We start from the raw sequence: 18,807 nt of genomic DNA on the forward strand, positions 1-18,807 counted from the left end.
CCTGCCAGTCTTGGCCAATCATTGAGTTTTTATTTCCCTTAATGACCCAGCTTTGTAAATGTACGTTATCTTTATATTGTATGTTTTCATTATTTTCCCCGCACCCCCCTCTAAGGTGAACAAAAAAATATATATATATTTCAGTCTAATTAAAAAGGGATTGATTAAGATGGCGTCTGCTGGTTCAACTGCCTGATTGGATGTGACGGGTCAAGAAAACTGTTCTCTCTGAATGACACGGGGGGTTTATTTTAGCCCCGGCGGATGGCTGCATCCCGCACTTTCACGTGGAACGCGCGGGGAAAGTGTGCCAGGTCCCGTTCCCCCTTCCCGTGCAAATGACATTACGACAGACGCACACGGACGCCAAGCAAATCAAAAGAGGGTAGCTGGGGGGGGGGGGGGCAGGAGGTGGATTCTTTGGGAGTGGCGGAGATTACCCATGATCCTGTAGTGGCGAGGAGAAAAAAGAGATCGCGCAGTAGAGCGGCAATTGCGAAATTGAGAAAGCGTTGCAGAAGGGTGATATTTAAATGGGGGGGGGGGGGGAAAGCCCGCCCCCTACTAACTGGTTCCGCGCCTTGATTTTTGTTTGTTTGTTCGGGAGTGGATGGGGGGGAGTGGGTATCACCTTTCCTCTCTCTTCTCTCCCCCCCCCCCCTCAGAAGTTCGTTATTTACAGCAGTCGGAAAAGACACTCGCCTCCCGCCATCTTTAAAGTTCTCTCCACCCAAGAAGGCAAGGGGCGGGGGGGAGGACGTTTTTGTGCTTAAATAAAGAGTAGACAGGGCAGTTGTAGTCTGGATTTGGCGCCCAACCTTCCATTTCTGTCCTCTGTGTGCGGGGAAATGGTGGTCCGGTGCTATATTCCTTCCCCCCGCGAGACGTCGTAATCCATACGAAGTTCAATAGGGGAAGTCCTACCCTGGGACCCTCGGGGCATAGAGGGATTAGGGGCCGTTGGAGCTGGGTGGGGAAGGGAGAGGGGTCTTCATATCACATAACCTCAGAGGTTAGCAAGTTCAGCTTTGCACTGCGACTCATGGGAAGCTTCCCGTTGCTGTTGAGAAGCCAAAAAGGCAGCTGTCCCATTTGGTGGCACCGTTTTGGTTGCCATTTTGTTTTTCTTTATGATGGGATTTTTTTTTTCCGTGGAGGGGGGGCGGGGGCAAATATAATCTTTTATAAAGGTGTCTATCTTCCCATCACGAGCAGACCCATCGCTGCTTCTCACTATCCTGCAGTTCCATTGGATGTTTGGCACCACTTGCCTCTTTGTATCGTACATTCCCATTAGCTGCCCTTCCCCCTCTGCCCCATTTTTGTCTCAACATCTTGCACTCATTGGCCGGACAACAATACTGTAAATTTCAGCACCAAACCCGAGGTTAAATCGGTAACTCTTCCCGATATTCTTGGAGCGGATAATTACGTCCAAAAGTGGCATGTTTTTGGCACCCGTAGCCACCATTCAGCCCCCTCTAGCTTACTCCCCCCTCCCAAACCCACAGGGGTAATAAAAAAGGAGGTCTGAGGAGTCCTACTCCCCCATCCAAAAAAGAGGTTCATAACCCAAGATGGCATCTTGTCACCCCCCCCCCCCTCTGGCCCCAACAAAATAACCCCCTAAATACTTGCCCCTTCCCAGCATCCCTCCCACCCTTCTTCCTTCTACGACAGAGAGGAAGGCAGTTTTTCTTTTGGGGGGGAGAGAGAGTTGGTGTCGGGGATGGGCGAATAAGTTCAGAGGCTGGTGATGAGCTGCATCTGCCCGTCGCCCTCGGGCACCACCCCCTCCAGGCCCAGAAATCCCTGGGGCATCTGGTAGAAAGCCTGCAGCTGCCCCCTGGGTACCGACCCCAGCCTGCCGGGGAAGTACATGGCGTCAGCTCCCGTGGGCGGTGGTGCCCCCTGGTGGCAGGGCAGCATCTCCCCAGCTGCAGGCAGGCCCGTCTCGGGGCTGCTGTCCGGGTATGGGGAGTCTCTGAGGTTGGTCATGCTCGTATAGAGGGAGTCGCGGTTGGGCGAGTCACGGGGGGCAGCCTCGGCCTCTGACTCCTCCAGGTCGCTTTGGTACAAGATGGACTGTGCCCTCTGCAGGAGAAGAGGCTCCTCCAGCGCCTTGTACATGCGCTCCATCTCCAGCGTGGGGCCGTCCCCGCTCTCTGACACCGCCCCCACTCCAACCTCCTCCTCCCCCCCCATTTCCGTGGCTCCACCGTGAGACTTGCCCCGCAGGTTGCTGTGCACCAGCTCCGAGATGATCATCTTCTCGAAGGCCGCCGCGTCGCTCAGGTTACGGCGTCCTCCTCCGCTCCCTTCGGCCAGCTTGGAAGGGTCGGGGGGGAAGTCCCCGGCCCGGAGGGAGTAGCTGTTGTTGAAGTTGCCGTTGAGGGGGAGTGGAGGGAGTGGGTCCTTGCTGCATGGGTCCCGGCTTATGGTGTGCTCTGCGGGGTTGGGGTGGGTGGGGAGGGGGAAGAAAGAGAGAATGTGAGTGGGGTCCGTTCTGGGGGTCTTGTGCTCTGTATCCCTCCAATTCAGTCCTAGAGGTGCCAGGCTCTGTATCCCCTTTAAAACCCTAGGGATGCTGGGCACTGTATATCTGTTCAGTCCTAGAGGTGGCAAACTCTATCCCTGTCCAAGCCTAAAGGTGCTAGGCTCTGTAGACCCCTGTCCAGCCCAAGAGATGCCAGGCTCTGTATCACTATCTTGTCCTAAAGGTGTCGGGCTGTGTAACCTTGTTTGGTCCTAGACGTGCAATGCTCTGTATCACCATATCCAGCCCTATGGGTCCTGGACTCTGTATCCCCTGCAGAGTTCTAGAGGTGTCAGTCAGTCTTAGTAGAAATCAAGTCATCATACGGTTGGCAAACATACAGTACTTACTATGATCTCTGAAACTTCCTGAGGTCAGCAGCAGTGAGAAGGCCGGGGGTGAAGGGGGGGGGGGGGAATTTAATGGGAGAGTAAAACAATATAGAGGGAGAAGAGAGGATAAGGGGAAGATTGAGAGAGAGGGAGACAATGAGGGGGGAGATTGGGATGGAGAGGCGGAAGAGTGAGGCGGGGGGAGGGGAAAGAGTAAGATGGGTGAGTGAAGAGAGTAAGGGGGTGAAGACAGGGACGAGAGTGGGAAGGGAGGGAGTAAATGGGTACAGAGGGAAAGAGGGAAAATAGTGATGAGGGGGAAGAGGGAGAAAGTGAGGGGAGGGAAGGAAGAGAATGAGGGGAGGAGAGCGAAAGAGTGAGGAGAGGGGGAGAGTAAGATGGGAGAGGGGAAAGAGTAAGATGGGAGAGGGGAAAGAGTACGATGGGCGAGGGGAAAGAGTAAGATGGGAGCGGGGAAAGAGTAAGATGGGAGCGGGGAAAGAGTAAGATGGGAGAGGGGAAAGAGTAAGATGGGAGAGGGGAAAGAGTAAGATGGAGAGGGGAAAGAGTAAGATGGGAGAGTAAGGGGGGGGAGACAACAGGGAAGAGAGTAAATGGGGATAGTGTGACAGGGAGAGGAGAGAGGGAAGAGAGGGAAGAGAGTGAGGAGGGGAGAGAGTGAAAGAATGAGGGGGGAGGGTAGAGTGAGGGGGAGGAGAGTAAGAGGGAATATAGTGAGACGGGGAGAGTGGGAAGAGGGAAAAGGGAAGAGTAAAAGAGGAGAGAGGGAACAGTGAGGAGGATAAAAAGTGGGGTGTGAGAGGGAGAGAATGAGGAGGAGAGAGAGAGAGAGAGAGAGAGAGAGAGAGAGAGAGAGAGAGAGAGAGAGAAAAGAGAAAAGAGAAAAGACGAAGTGGAGAGAGAAAGATAAACAGAGGGAGAGGAATGGAAAGGGGGAAGGAAAAAGGGAATAAAAAGAAAGAGAGAGATGACGTTAACGACTAATTCCACATACATCAAGTAGTTTGTTTGGACTCTGCTGTAATTCCACATACAGATGGACCGTGGTGTAAGCAGCAATAATACACACAAGGTGACACACAAATGCACACGTCACATACATAGATACACATCCACTGCACACACATAGGGTTGCGCTCACACATATAGGATTAAACACATAAAAGCACACACCGGGTTTTACACACAGGTACACATACACATATGGCTACACACATACAAATACGGTTACACATGCCTGCGAGCGTTGGGGTAGCTTTAGGCCCCTCTTCTAATCGCATAGATAGTATCCAAGCCTCGGCTACAAGCCTCCCTCTCCTCTCCTCTCCCCATCTCAACCCTTCCTCAGTAGCCTCTTCTTCTCTCCCCCTGGCCATTTGTCCTTCCCACACTCCATCCCTCCCCAGTCACCTATCACTTCCCCTCTCCATTCGTCAGCCATCCTCCACAGCCCCTAGGAACCCCCCCCCCCCCCCTGACCTGAGCCGCTTCCTCTTCTCCGCCTCCACCAACCGTCCTCCACCGGGCGGCACATCCCCCACACTAAGTCCCATTGGATCCTGCCCCGTTGGAACCCCGGCAAAGTCTTCCGCACCGCCTCCCAGCACAACCGGCCACATTTATTTAACTGTAACCCCTTACCATAACACCCCTATCCTTAACCCCTTACCATATAACCTACTCTAACCCTAACCCCCGAAGTGTACCCGTTACCCTAAAAAGCCTAACCTTAACCCATTCCCCTAACTTCCTAACCTTACCCCTTGCCCGAAAAAGCTTGTTCGCCAGTCAGTGTAGGAGAACCGAGCTGGTGAGAGACGGGACTCACATCTTCTCCGTCTGGAGACCCGGCGGAATACGCTCGCAAACGATCTTACCGGCATCCACTACGAGGGATTCTATACCAATAAACCAGTTGTGAATTTGGCGTCAAACAACTGCAGTTCCTGATTCCGTGCAAGGGCGTCTACGGGGACTTTTCTACAGTGCTGTACAATATTTACAGGAGTAGCAAGGAGATAGAAACTCATCTCTTGCCTATAGATCTGAGTGATCTTCATTCAGGCTGTGTGGTTTGATCACCCCCCCGCTATATATACACATATATCACCTGTCCTGGACAAATAGGCATGCTTGACATTATTTCAACACCTCTATTTTCTGTCACATTGGCTGTAGCACTTGGTATCTTTGTCTTTTGTTGTATACGTTTGGTCACGCTCAGTAGCACTCCTGTTGACACATATATATATGATGTGGAGGGTTCTGGTGTTAGATCTTGCTGGAATTGTGTGCTTATTAATTTTCAACGGGTATCAGTTGTTTGGAGGTTATTGGCCCCTTCTTCCAGGATTTAAGCTCATCCCACCCCACTTTTTAAGTTGCAGGTTTTGTCACGTTCCTGTGTAGGACAGACCCACTGCAGTCATTCTCCCTCCACTGCAGAGGTACATGAGAAGTTTCACAGGTAGTGCTAGGACCTGCATACTGGTCATGCCGTGACGTGGCTGCAGGCTTATAACGCTTTGGCCAAAGGGTTTAACTAAATGACCCTTACTCATGAGAATACCAACATTTTAGCATTTTACTATATATTTTCCGTCCCTTTGGATGTAGCATTGGGTATTTTTGTATTTTCTTATTTCAACATCTATTCCACTAAAAAAGTGGTAATATCAGAGGTCCTGTGTTTGGTATGATCTGTTCCAGGTTCTGATTCTGGTGGACCCTGTCTGAATCCCACCTAATACACCTGTTGCTAGGTATATGGCTACAAGCAGATACAGCCACGGCCCCTTTTATTCTCCAACATCACCGCATTTTTCCGGGATTATTCTCAGAATGCCACGCACTTTACCGCACTTCACCCCGTTCATGCCGCGTTCATACCGCGTTCATACCGCATTCATACCGCGTTCATACCGCGTTCATACCGCGTTCATACCGCATACAGTATATTCAATATTACGGGGGTCACGCGGTTAGCGGCGGAAAGGCACTTAGAAAAAATCAGTCCATTTGTGGATAATAGTAATTGTGCCCATTACTATACTGTATGTGTATGTTAGGGGGGTATAGGGGTTGTTGCTGTAATACATGTATATATATATATATATATATATATATATATATATAGCATACAGTTGTATTTGCATATATATATATATATATATATATATATATATATATATATACAGTATATATATACATGTATTTATTTTTATATATATATATATATTTATTTAGTGTGGGGCTGTTGTGTGTGTATTTTTTTTATTGTGGTTAGCGGGGGTGGGTGAAGGGGGTATTAGCCCCAACGGTGGTAGCGGTATTAACCGCTAAGGCAATGAAGGGGTTAAGTCCACCCGCAACCCCCCCGCAAGCCCTAAACAGCCACCAAGGGCCACATACCCCCTTCACCCACCCCCGCTACACACAATAAACCTGGCACGGCTGGTTAACCCCTTCATTGCCTTAGCGGTTAGCCGCTAAGGTAATGAAGTGGGCTTTAAATGCATTTTTCCTGCCTCGGATGGATGCCGGGGGGCTCCGGTGCTGCTATTAATGGGTATCAGCTCTGGAGACCTCCGGCATCAATCCCAGGCAGGAAAAAGGCCTCATTTTTTTTCCCTGATTCCCCTGCTTAGTGCATAGACCCCTAAACGACCGCGAAAATACCGCAATATGTTCCGGGGGAAAAAATAAAAAATCCCGAAAAAAAAACAAAAAACGCATCTGCCCGCGGTTATCAAAGTTGCGCCGAATCGGCCACATTAGGATAAAGGCGGCCGCCACTGTATACTGTTCTGTCCTGTGCTTTTTATACTGTGCTTTTAACTTGTTTTTTTTTAATTTGTTTCAATATATTTGTCATCAGTAAATTGTTTGCATTCTAAATATTGTATTCTGGGAGCTTTTTTTGTGCTTTTTCCTTTGTTCTCATTCACAGACTGGTCTGTCTGTTATCAAGAGCAGCCTATGAATCCAGGGGTAATACGGGTGTTATGTACCAATCTTTTCTTCTCCCTCTCAATATAATCATGTAACACTAACAATTGTTTAACACGCAATATAATATTCAGGGCTCGACAAATGCGCTCGCCCGCGGGCGAGTTGATTTTAGCAGCTGGCGAGGTGGCGGCAGAAGAGGAGGACTGAAGACCCCAGGAGCGGAGCGGCACCGGAGGAAGACGGTGGGAGAAGAGGACCAAGGACCACCGTGTCAGCGGAGTAGGGCAGCAAAGGCGTTAGACAGCGGGCGGCGGGCGGGCGACAGCAGCAGGAAAAGAGCAGTGGCAGCACAGGAGGATGGCCGGGTAGGAACGCGTCCAAGCGGTCCGACCTGGAAGTCTTCTTGTGACATCTGGTGTCTGCCGCTGCTACAGCGCAGCTCCTCCCCGGCCGTTCTCCCGTTCATCATAGAGTTTTTGTATTTGTCCGATTGCACTTTATCCACTCGAGTCACACGTTCGTTTCCTGTGTATTGTTACAAACTATCCAAACTATACCATGGCCTTTCCAGGCCACTTTACGTAGACCACTGGCCAAGGTACTTCCATCACATTATTGGGGATTATCCTAGACTCTGTGGCCATGGAAGCAAGTCTACCCCTGGTAAAACTTCATTGCATCCGAAATCTGGTGGAGTAATTCGGTAAGAAATGTGTTGTTAAGGCAAGAGCTCCAGTCACTCTTAGGCCAACTCAATTACGCCATGCGGATAATTCCTGAAGGGTGCTCCTTTATTTCATACCTCCCTTTCTTCCACCTCCGACTCATGCCAATTTATTCCCATACATACCTCAGCCAAGTCTGACTAATCCATGTGGGCTTCCTTCCTTAAAACACTGGAATGGTCACACGTTATTTCCCTAGGAGCATACACCTTCCCCTCTGTAAGCCTTCGCAGACCGTACCCTCTCATATGGCTACCCCACCATCTTCCAAAATGACAGGATTTTTGCCAATTGACCACCAGAATTATTTTCTCTTCACGACTTCCATAAAACCTCCGCCCTGCTTGGAATCTACCCCATGGTTGCCACTGCTTCTACGTGGGAACATACAGTTTTATACACACAACAAATCCACTTCCGACAATGCAAGATCTGCTGTACCTCCCCATCAACCATGCTGTTCATGAGGAGAATGACGTGGCTATCACTATATCATAAATTCTACATCAATTGTAAATTCATCCCCGGCAACACCAATCTCGCAATTGACGCTGTTTCGTGCTTTCAATTCCAGGAATTATTTTTCCATCGTTCCACAGCGGACCCGCTCGACCTCCAGCTTTCAGCGGACTAACCTTCCCTTAAACGCATTACCCTTCCATGCACACCAATTCATCTGCAATACCACCGCTACCAGCACCAGAAAATCCTACTCCACCGCCTGGGTCAAATTCAACAACGTCTTAACTTTTGCTGAATCAGTTCCCCATCCATTATCCACAGAATTCATTTTGGCCTTCTCCACCTATTGCTTTTCAGCCCTCAGATTAATACCCAGGACCATCAAGCTTTACCTACAGTATCTGGTATCCATTTCGCAATCACTTACCGAGACCGACCTTCACTCTTACCCAACCCCTCCACCAAGCTTCTACTTAAAGAATACCGAACATTCGCTCCGCCTATTTTACATCTGCACCTTCCAATGGAAGGTCCATTGTTCTGTCAACTTCTCAACCACTTAGCTCTCATTAATGCAGCAATTCATTCAGAGGTCTACGGTTTCTTAAGACTTGGACAGCCTCACTCCCTATAAGTTCATCCCCTATAATATCTCACCCTATAATTTCACACCCTATAAGATCTCACCCTATTAGCTCACATCCTGTAAGATCTCCCCCTACAACCAGGAGTACAATTTTGGGCACCACTCCTTAGAAAAGACATTATGGAACTAGAGAAAGTGCAGAGAAGAGCCAACAGATTAATAAAGGGAATGGACAATCTATCTTATGTGGAGAGGCTAGCTAAATTAGATTTATTTACATTAGAAAAGAGGCATCTAAGAGGGGATAACTATATACAAATATATTCGGGGACAATACAAGGAGGTTTCAAAAGAACTATTCATCCCACGGGCAGTACAAAGGACTCGGCCATACCTTAAGGTTGGAGGAAAGGAGATTTCACCAGCAACAAAGGAAAGGGTTCTTTACAGTAAGGGCAGTTACAATGTGGAATTCATTACCCATGGGACTGTGATGGCAGATACAATAAATATCTTCCAAATTAGAAAGGAAAGGTATACAGGGATATACCAAATAAGTAAACATGGGAAGAATGTTGATCCAGGGAGTAATCTCATTGCCAATTCTCCAGCTCCAGAACCTGACAAAGCTTACGAGCGAAACGCGTTGTTCTGAGGAGGATTTTTGGACATCACACACCAACGCAGTTTCACCTGGATTGCCGTTCGCCGCCAGACTTTTCGGACGCGGAAGTCAGGGTACAACGCCGATCGCGCCATACAGGAGAGCTGCCGTGAGTTCTGGGACATTTCCAATCGGACATTTTACCTTTTTATTCATTAAAGTTCTGTTTTTTACCTGGCTTACCTTGCCTGTGATTTACCAAGGAGGATTGGGCTCCGCTTATAAGGCTGGGATTATCTCTGAGTGTCTACACTCACATATGGCCATGTGAGTGGTTTTTATATCTATTTTATCCACCCCTCCATTTATTGTCACTTAACAGTGACATACACCTATTGCTGTTCTCCCCTCCTTCTCTCCTGAGATCTCCGTCAGGACCAGTGATCCATGAAGCAAGCCTATGCTAAAGCCACCTATGGTGTGATGTGTATACACTCACACATGGCCGTGTGAGTGATTTTGTATTACTTCCTTCCATCCTAAATCCCCTCCCTCCACCCATTCAATTTTTAGCAATTTAGGCTATTGTGCGACTTACATCTTGCTGTTTCTGTTCTTGTTTTTTTCTGGATCAATATCAATACACATCACTGCGAAATGCTCAAAGAACTAGATTGGTCATCACTAGATTCTAGGCGCAAAGTTCACCTTTCCTGTCTTGCCTTTAAATACTTTATGGGCAAGCTACCCAGCTACCTGAACAAGCTCCTCACCCCTACCACATGCAGCACTTATCACCTGCGATCAGGCTCCAAAAGACTGTTCATGGTCCCAAGGCTCAACAAAGTATCCGGCCGCTTCTCCTTCTCTTACCGTGCTCCCCAAAACTGGAACAACCTACCAGAGACTCTCACATCCACCACCAGTTTAAGTTCTTTCAAATCTAAGGCTGTCTCACATTTTAATCTGGTCTGTAACTGTTTCATACGCCCATAACATATATTTTCTTTAACTGTGCATGCAATGTCCTGTATATAATGTATACCCAGTTCATTTATACAACTGTATTTGTAACCTTGTATTATTTGTCTTAACTCTGTGCCCAGGACATACTTGAAAACGAGAGGTAACTCTCAATGTATTACTTCCTGGTAAAATATTTTATAAATAAATAAAATATACTGTCGTCTAAATTTAGCATCGGTTGAACTTGATGGACGTACGTCTTTTTTCAACCTCATCTACTATATAACTATGTAACTATGTAACTATGTAAATAAGGACAAACAACTGCAAACAGATACAAGAGATAATGAGGGCCCTGTGTAACGGAGTGCCCACCACAAACAAGGCGTGACCGCGAGGCCGAGGTGGGGATTTGATATAACACCAACCCACAGCCGCGTGGGCGCGTCTGGAGTGTAGATTGGTCGAGTTAGCCGGATCGGGGTAGGAGAGGTTTGGATGGTCAGTAATACTTGCCGAAGTCGGTGTTGGAGAGTAGCGGATCGTAGGGGTACTTAGCCGTGGCCTGGTTTGGAGAGAGGCGGATCGTTGCGGTACTTTGCCGAGGTCAGTATTGGAGAGGTGCGGATGGTCGTACATAGCCGAGGTCAGGAGAACAGAAGAGCGGAATCGGGAAGAGTAGCCAAGGTCAGGAACAAGGAACAAGGAGCAGGACGAGACTGTGGAGGCAGTGAACACTTCGCTAGCAGGAAGGTTTATGGGCAGCCAAATTGCCAGTCTGGCAGCTGAGCATATAAAGGGAGATTGTCCAATGCGGAGGATGCATACTCCTGAGTAAGCTGGACTGTGGTTGGCTGCTGGAAACAGCACAGGTGAATACTCAGGCAGAGGAATCAGCAACAGGTGTAGTAAAGGCAGAGGAGCAAGGAAGGTTCTGCGCATGTGCGAGTGCCGCGCATAGCGGCTGTGCGTTGCGTGACGGTGGCGTCACCGTGCGAGCGCAGCCTGGAGGCGGGGCCAGCGGGGACGGCATTTAGTGCAGAGTGTGGTCCGTGTGCGCCCCTAGATGGGATGCTGGTATTCGCCGGCAGGCGAGATGTGCTGCAGGAGGCAGGAGAAGCGGAACACCCGGCCGCGGGTTGGGGTAAGTGAGGAGCGCGCAGGTGATCACGGCGCCTTACACCCTGCTCCTGAGAGTTAACAATCTAGAGGGAATAAGGGCAATGCTATAACAAAAGGTAAGGTGGCAACTCGTTGTGAGACGAAGTATACATCAGGATGGTCCAGTCGCATAGCACGTCCCGTTAGGGGGTGTGGAATATAGCATATAGATAGCATGGAGTTTGGTCCAGCTGCATAGCTGGTCCCAATAAGGATTGGGGGGAGTGGAGCGGCAGGAGATGGATATTAGAGGTATGCCAGATAGGCTTCCTTGAAAAGGTGAGTTTCAGGGAGATATTCAACATCTGAAAGCTTGGGGGAGAGCCTGACGGTGCGTGGTAGGGAATTCCAGAGAGAGGGGGCAGCACAGGAGAAGTCTTGGAGGCGGGAGTGAGAGGAGATGATGAGGTAAGATGAAAGGTAGATGTCGTGGGCAGAACATCATTAAGAAATTCGGCAGATGGCAGTTCCTCCTACTACGAAACATAGATCCCCAATACTCCATTTGCCCCTCGTGCCAGGAGAGAACGCTTGTCCCTCAGCCATGGATCTCCAGAGGTTTACCTCACAGGTTTTTCTCTCCTCTCCAGAGTGTGAAGGATTGACTCTTCGCTAGTCCCATAATCCCGAATCGCAGCCAATCCGTCCAAGCGGCTCTTCCCCCCCCCACCTACTGCCAGCCACGCACACAATTACAAAAAAGGGGCCTGCGATTGTGGGGGCAGCTGTGGGCCCCACTCCCAATCGCATAATAAGTAGGGGAGCTTCACTCTCACTCCCCCTTGATGCCGCAAGCCTCCTCCTCCCTCTCCCCATCCCTATTCTATAGTATCTCATCCCAGGTTGGGCCTTTTCAGAATGGCACGTTTGTCCATGACCGAAATGCCGCTAGCGTTCCGCCACCTGGCGCACGTCGCTGTTGGGCAGCTCGCCACTCGACATATTGCCGCGTGCCCGACCTGACAAGCCAGGTCGGCCGCGCCGATCGCCCGTGCGAGACATTTAAAGATGGCGCGATGGAGGCCATTTTTTTTGCGGCCAAATGTCCCAGACCACTCTATTTAGGTCTAACCCGTACCTACCCCAGGCCAAAGTCACACACATACATCGGGTTACAATCTTATCCTCACAAGACTTTTTTTCATCTAATGGACTTTATAGATGTTGATCTCTAATAGTTTTATATTGTGGATTTAGTATTTTGGTTTATATGTGATTTTGTTTTTTTTAAGATGATTCACATATATTTTTTTACAGGAGATTTCTTATCTCTAAAACACTTCAACATCATACAGTTTATATCACATTTTGCAGTGCATTATACTTTTGTTCACATACATAGGGTTGCACACATACATAGAGACACACACACACACACACACACACACATAGGGGTTCTCACACACACACACAATGTTACACACTCACATAGGGTTTCTCACACACAGAGTTACACACATACAGTACATATGGTTTCTCTCTCTCACACACACACAGAGATTCACATACACCGACACACACAAATACAGGATTACTCACACATACACAAACACTATTACACACTCACATAGGGTTTTTCACACACAGCTACACACACCTATAGGGTTTCTCACACACAGCATTACACACACACACGCACACAAACACACATATAAGGTAACACACACAGGGTTACACACACACACACACACAGTTACACACTCACATAGGGTTTCTCACACATGCACACATATACTCACATAGGGATTCACATACACCGACACACACAAATATAGGGTTACACACGCACAGACAGGATACTGTCATAGGGTTTCACACACACACACACACACACACACACACACACATACACACACACACACACACACACACACACACAATTACACAAATACTGTACACTATGTATAAAGCGCCGCTAAAAGCAAATTAGCAGTTGAGTAACAAAGTCACAGTTGCGCCTATGTATAAGACCCATTTTTGATGTGTTGTGCAACATGTGCACTCACTTTATTTTTTAACTAAGAAAAAATGGGTGCAAGGGCTGGAGTTAGAGGCAGAGTTCAGAGGCTGTTAGCGGCGCACATATGCAAATGTTGATTAGAAAGATTGCGCGCATGCGCCAGAAACGCGGCACAATTGTCCAGGAACTTTTCCATGGCGTAAAAGACAATAGACACAATTATTTCATATGTATGAACATGACGCATGCCGTACATACACTTAGAAAACGTGAGCACAAATCTAAGGACATGATTAATGACGCACAGTATCAACATATTGATCCGCTATTGATTTTAGGTGAGAAATAGATTTTTTGACACACACTGGGCTACCCACCTACACACACATAGGGTTACACACACAGGGTGACACAAACACACAGGGTTACTCACACACAGCACACACTGGGTTACACACCTATACACACATAGGGTTACACACACAGGGTTACACAAACACAGGGTTACTCTCTCACACACACTTGGTTACACACCTATACACACATAGGGTTACACACACAGGGTGACACAAACACACAGGGTTACTCACACACAGCACACACTGGGTTACACACCTACACACACATAGGGTTACACACACAGGGTTACACAAACAGGGTTACTCTCTCACACACACTTGGTTACACACCTATACACACATAGGGTTACACACACAGGGTTACACAAACACAGGGTTACTCTCTCACACACACTGGGTTACACACCTATACACACATAGGGTCACACACAGGGTTACACAAACACACAGGTTTACTCTCTCACACACATACTGGGTTACACACATAGGTTAACACACACAGGGTTACACAAACACACAGGTTTACTCACATAAACACACATACATTTAGGGTTACACACACACATTGTGTTACCGGTTGCGTTGTATCCGGGGGAGGAGGGACTGAACCCTACAGACTCTGTGATCAGCGTGTTATACGGGCTGGTGCCCACGCGGCTCTGCAGCACGGGATTGGTCAGGAGGTGGTTACCCATAGTTCCTTTGGGGGAGAAGAAAGGCGAGAATCAGTCTGTGTGTATAAACTATACACACACACATAAAGGTATATATATCTGGGGGTATACACCTCTATTCAGAGTGATTGAGCTGTGACTTGGGGATACACACTTCTGTTCAGAGTTGGTGGATCCTGTGATATTGGGAGTACATACGTCTGTTCACTCGGGTGCTGTGATTTGGGGTACACAACTCTGTTCAGAGATGGGTGCTGATTATTGGGATACACAACTCTGTTCAGAGTCGGGGTGCCGTGATTTTGCGGTACACACCACTTATCAGAGTCGGGGTGCTGATTATTGGGGTACACACCTCTGTACAGAGTTGAGGTGCAGGGATTTTGGGGTACACATCTCTGTTCAGAGTAGGGGTGCTGTGATTTGGGGTACACACCTCTGTTCAGAGTCGGGGTGCTGATTATTGGAGTACACACCTCTGTTCAGAGTTGGGGTGCCGAGATTTGGGGTACACACCTCTGTTCAGAGTCGGGATGCAGTGATTTGGGGTACACAACTCTGTACAGAGTCAGGGTGCTGGAATTTGGGGTACACAACTCTGTTCAAAGTCAAGATGCTGCTTATTGTGGTACACATCTCTATTCAGAGTCAGGGTGCTGTGATTTGGGGTACACATCTCTATTCAGAGTTAGGGTACTGTGATTTGGGGTACACATCTCTATTCAGAGTTAGGGTGCTGTGATTTGGGGTGCATATCTCTATTCAGAGTCAGGGTGCTGTGATTTGGGGTGCATATCTCTATTCAGAGTCAAGGTGCTGTGATTTGGGGTACACATCTCTATTCAGCGTTAGGGTGCTGTGATTTGGGGGAAGACACCTCTGTTCAGAGTAGTGGTGCTGATTATTGGGGTACACAACTCTGTACAGTCAGGGTGCTGTGATTTGGGGTACACAACTTGTTCAGAGTCGGGGTTCTGATTATTGGGGTACACAACTCTGTTCAGAGTAGGGGTTCTGATTATTGGGGTACACACCTCTGTTCAGAGTTGGGGTGCTAATTATTGGGGTACACACCTCTGTTCAGAGTTAGGGTGCTGTAATTTGGGAGTACACACCTCTGTTTAGATGTGGGTGCTGATTATTGGGGCACACACCTCGTTCAGATTCAGGGGTTTTTGTGATAAGGGGGTACACACCTCTGTTCAGAGTCAGGGTGCTGATTATTGGGGTACACACCTCTGTTCAGATGGGGTTGCTGATTATTGGGGTACACACCACTGTTCAGATTCAGGGGGTTCTGTGATTTTGGGGGTACACACCCCTGTTCAGTGTCAGGGTGCTGTGATTTGTGGGTAAACAACTCTGTTCAGAGTAGGTGTGCTGATTATAGGGGTACACACCACTGTTCAGAGTCGACAAGTTCTGTGATTATGCGGTACACACCTCAGTTCAGAGTTGGGGGTGTTGTGATTTGGGGGTACACACCTCTGTTCAAAGTCGGGGTGAAGTTATTTGGGGGTACAAATCCCTGTTCAGAGTTGGGTACAGATTATTGTGGTACACACCTCTGTTAAGAGTAGGGGTGCTGATTATTGGGGTACACGACTGTTCAGAGTTGGGGTGCTGTGATTTGGTGGTGCACACCTTTGTTCAGAGACGGGATGCTGTAATTTGGGAGTACATATCTCTGTTCATAGTTGGGGTGCTGATTATTGGGGTACACATCTGTACAGATTCAGGGGGTTCTACGGTTTGGGGTACACACCTCTGTTCAGAGTCGAGGTGCTGTGACTTGAGGGTAAACACCTCTGTTCAAAGTAGGGGTGCTGATTGTTGGGGTACACACCTCTGTTCAGATTCAGGGGGTTCTGTGATTTGGGGGTACACACCTCTGTTCATATGGGGTGCTGATTATTGGGGGACACACCTCTGTTCATATTCAGGGGGTTCTGTGATTTGGGGCTACACACCTCTGTTTAGATGGGAGTACTGATTATTGGGGTAAACACCTCTGTTCAGATTCAGGGGGTTCTGTGATTTGGGGGTAAGCACCTCTGTTCAGAGTAGGGGTGATGATTATTGGGGTACACACCTCTGTTCAGAATCAGGGTGCTGTGATTTGGGGGTAAACTCCTCTGTTCAGAGTAGGGGTAATGATTATTGGGGTACACACCTCTGTTCAGAGTCAGGGTGCTGTGATTTGGGGTTACACACCTCCGTTCAGAGTCGGGGGTGCTGTGATTAAGGGGGTACACACCTCTGTTCAGGGTAGGGGTGCTGTTGAGGTCACCCGCAATGAAGGAGGACTCTGTCTGCTTCCTGACCGTGTCGTTCCACATCCGGCGGATCCGGCTCTGCGTGTAGTAGCGGCTGTTGACGGTGGATTTCAGGGTCCCGTGTTCGGCTCCGGGGCCCCGCACACAGCAGTACGAGTGTCGCAGGCACTTACTGTACTCCTTGTGCACCTGTGGGGGTGGAGGGGAGAGAGGGACAGGGTGGGCGAGGGAGAGACGCTCTGCAGAGTGGGAGAGGCGAGGAGGTGGCAGAGTGATGCCATAATGGAGAGGGAGGGGAAGAGCAACGGGCTGAAGGGCGGGCTGTTGGGATGTCTAGTAGGGAAAGGGTTAATGGGCCGATGCTCTGCAGGCTCACCTTCTTCTGCAAAGCGCAGTGGAAGATGAAGATGAAGAGACCCTGCAGAGCGTTGAACGTGGTGAAGAGATACGCCAGGACCAGAGACTCCTTGTTAATGAATAGGAGGCCGAAGGCCCACGTGAGACCGAGGAGGAAGAGGAGCGTGACAGCTCCGAGGGCCCAGGACCTGAGGAAGAGAGAGAGAAGGGGAGGGAGGAGAAAGTGGGGGAGGGAGGAGAGAGACGAGAAAATGCATAAAAGATGGAGCAAAGGCTGCTGGGGGAGTGTGGTAGTATGGGAATTTGTAGAGGTGGTGCATGGAGATAGGGGTAGTTAGGGTAAGAAGGGGGAGCAGTGTAAGGGTTGTAATAGGCGACATTGATAATTAGGGGGTACTATGGGGTATTTAGGTGTTGGTGTGGGGTTAAATGGGGGTAGTGTAAGGGTAGTTAGGGGGTAGTGAGGGTTATTATAGGGTATTGTATTGTTTATTGAGATAGGGGGAGCAAACAGGGCTTCCCTATAAATGTCTCAGCCCAGACTGCTGCGACTCCCACTGCCAGCCTCAGCCTTTCTGTTCATTATACTTTTCTTTGTACTTTCTCTTGTACTGTGTGTTACCACCAGGGGGGGCTAGAGCGGCCTGCCTGGTTTTGTGCTCTCTGCCGGCAAGGAGGCTGGGGAACTGGGACGGCCTTCCCACCTCGATCACCAGTTCCAGCTTCACACCTGGCTCCTCCCTGTTTGGGGGGGACATGTTCAAACTAGTGGATGCCGATTGGTCGATTTGTAATCTGAAGCTCGACTTGACTGGCTGGCTGGAAACCTGGGCTCAACCTTTCTCGCTGCTCTTTAAACCGGAGCTCACCCGATTGGCCGGTTCGTAGTCCCTATGTGGTGGGCTAGTTTGACTCAACCTTGGGTGGGAACCTGCGTACGCCACCAGCATGGGTTTGGCAACTTCTGGTTTAACAGTCCAGCCCTTTGCTCCACAGAAGACGGCCTGGTATAACTAACCGAACTTGGCCTGCATTCTGTAGACTCGCTTGGGGGGGAGGTAAGCTCAGCACTACCACGAGCCTCAACCTCGGAGCTTAATAACTTGATTTGCTGAAACCCGGGACTTTGCCACTAAGGCCGCGCTTATAGTCCCGGCGACGTCCTGTCAAAACAAGTGTATTGAATCTGTCGCGTTCACCTATAGTAGGAGCGACACGACGGCGCGATGGAGCGACTGCTTAGTCGCGATCACTGGAAGTCAATAAAAATTGATTTTTCAGCGACCGCAGCGTGACGTCAGCGGCCACGTGAGCGGTTCAGCCAACGAGGGTGAACCACTCACGGCCACGCCCCCGCTACGCCCCCCCGGTCGCCATCTCCTGTCTCTAACGCTATAAGCTAAAATCGCTGCTACAACGGCGACGGATGACGTCACGCCATCACGTCGCCGTAGCCAGGACAATAAGCGCGGCCTAAGGATTCTCCCTCTGCTCCGTGGACCTTCTCCCGGGACCCCACAGCTCTTCAGCCTCGGCTCTGAGTCAGCCAAGCTTACTGCAGCCAGCCTCCCGGTAAGTTTTAGGCTTTGGGTAACCTTCCTGTGTTGTCTATTGCTATTTTTAGGGTACCGTACCTTTTCATATTAAAACGTATTAAATAGCTCTCTCTACTGCACCGATTGCAAGCTCACGTGCTCTGTATAACTCTACCCCGTCTTTTTAGGGTTCTATATTTGGTGTCCTTTCTGGGACCTCTGTAGCTTGATAGTGTCCCCAGACACCACCGTACATTTTGCAGTTAGTCACAGCTCTTGCCTGCGCACTCCCGGTAACGGGT

The 18,807-nt window shown here is 49.1% G+C and overlaps 1 protein-coding gene across 5 annotated transcripts in view; it reads right to left on the minus strand.

Moving 5' to 3' along the window:
• Positions 1–1,643: 1,643 nt before the first annotated feature.
• The window catches only part of ADGRL1 (adhesion G protein-coupled receptor L1), a 257,953-nt gene continuing 240,789 nt past the window's right edge, over positions 1,644–18,807 (minus strand). For 2 of the 5 annotated variants that reach the window (XM_075577353.1, XM_075577351.1), the window contains 5 exons: positions 16,990–17,158; positions 16,595–16,802; positions 14,238–14,363; positions 2,887–2,904; positions 1,645–2,447 (listed from right to left, as the gene is read on the minus strand). In XM_075577353.1, coding sequence (XP_075433468.1) covers positions 1,744–2,447; positions 2,887–2,904; positions 14,238–14,363; positions 16,595–16,802; positions 16,990–17,158 — 1,225 coding nt within the window. In that variant the 3' untranslated portion in view covers positions 1,645–1,743. Of the gene's footprint in view, positions 2,448–2,886; positions 2,905–14,227; positions 14,364–16,594; positions 16,803–16,989; positions 17,159–18,807 lie in introns of all 5 variants that reach the window. The other 3 variants (XM_075577354.1, XM_075577355.1, XM_075577356.1) reach the window with 3 other exon arrangements.

Source organism: Ascaphus truei, chromosome 20 (genome assembly GCF_040206685.1).
Source record: "Ascaphus truei isolate aAscTru1 chromosome 20, aAscTru1.hap1, whole genome shotgun sequence".
Taxonomy (NCBI): domain Eukaryota; kingdom Metazoa; phylum Chordata; class Amphibia; order Anura; family Ascaphidae; genus Ascaphus; species Ascaphus truei.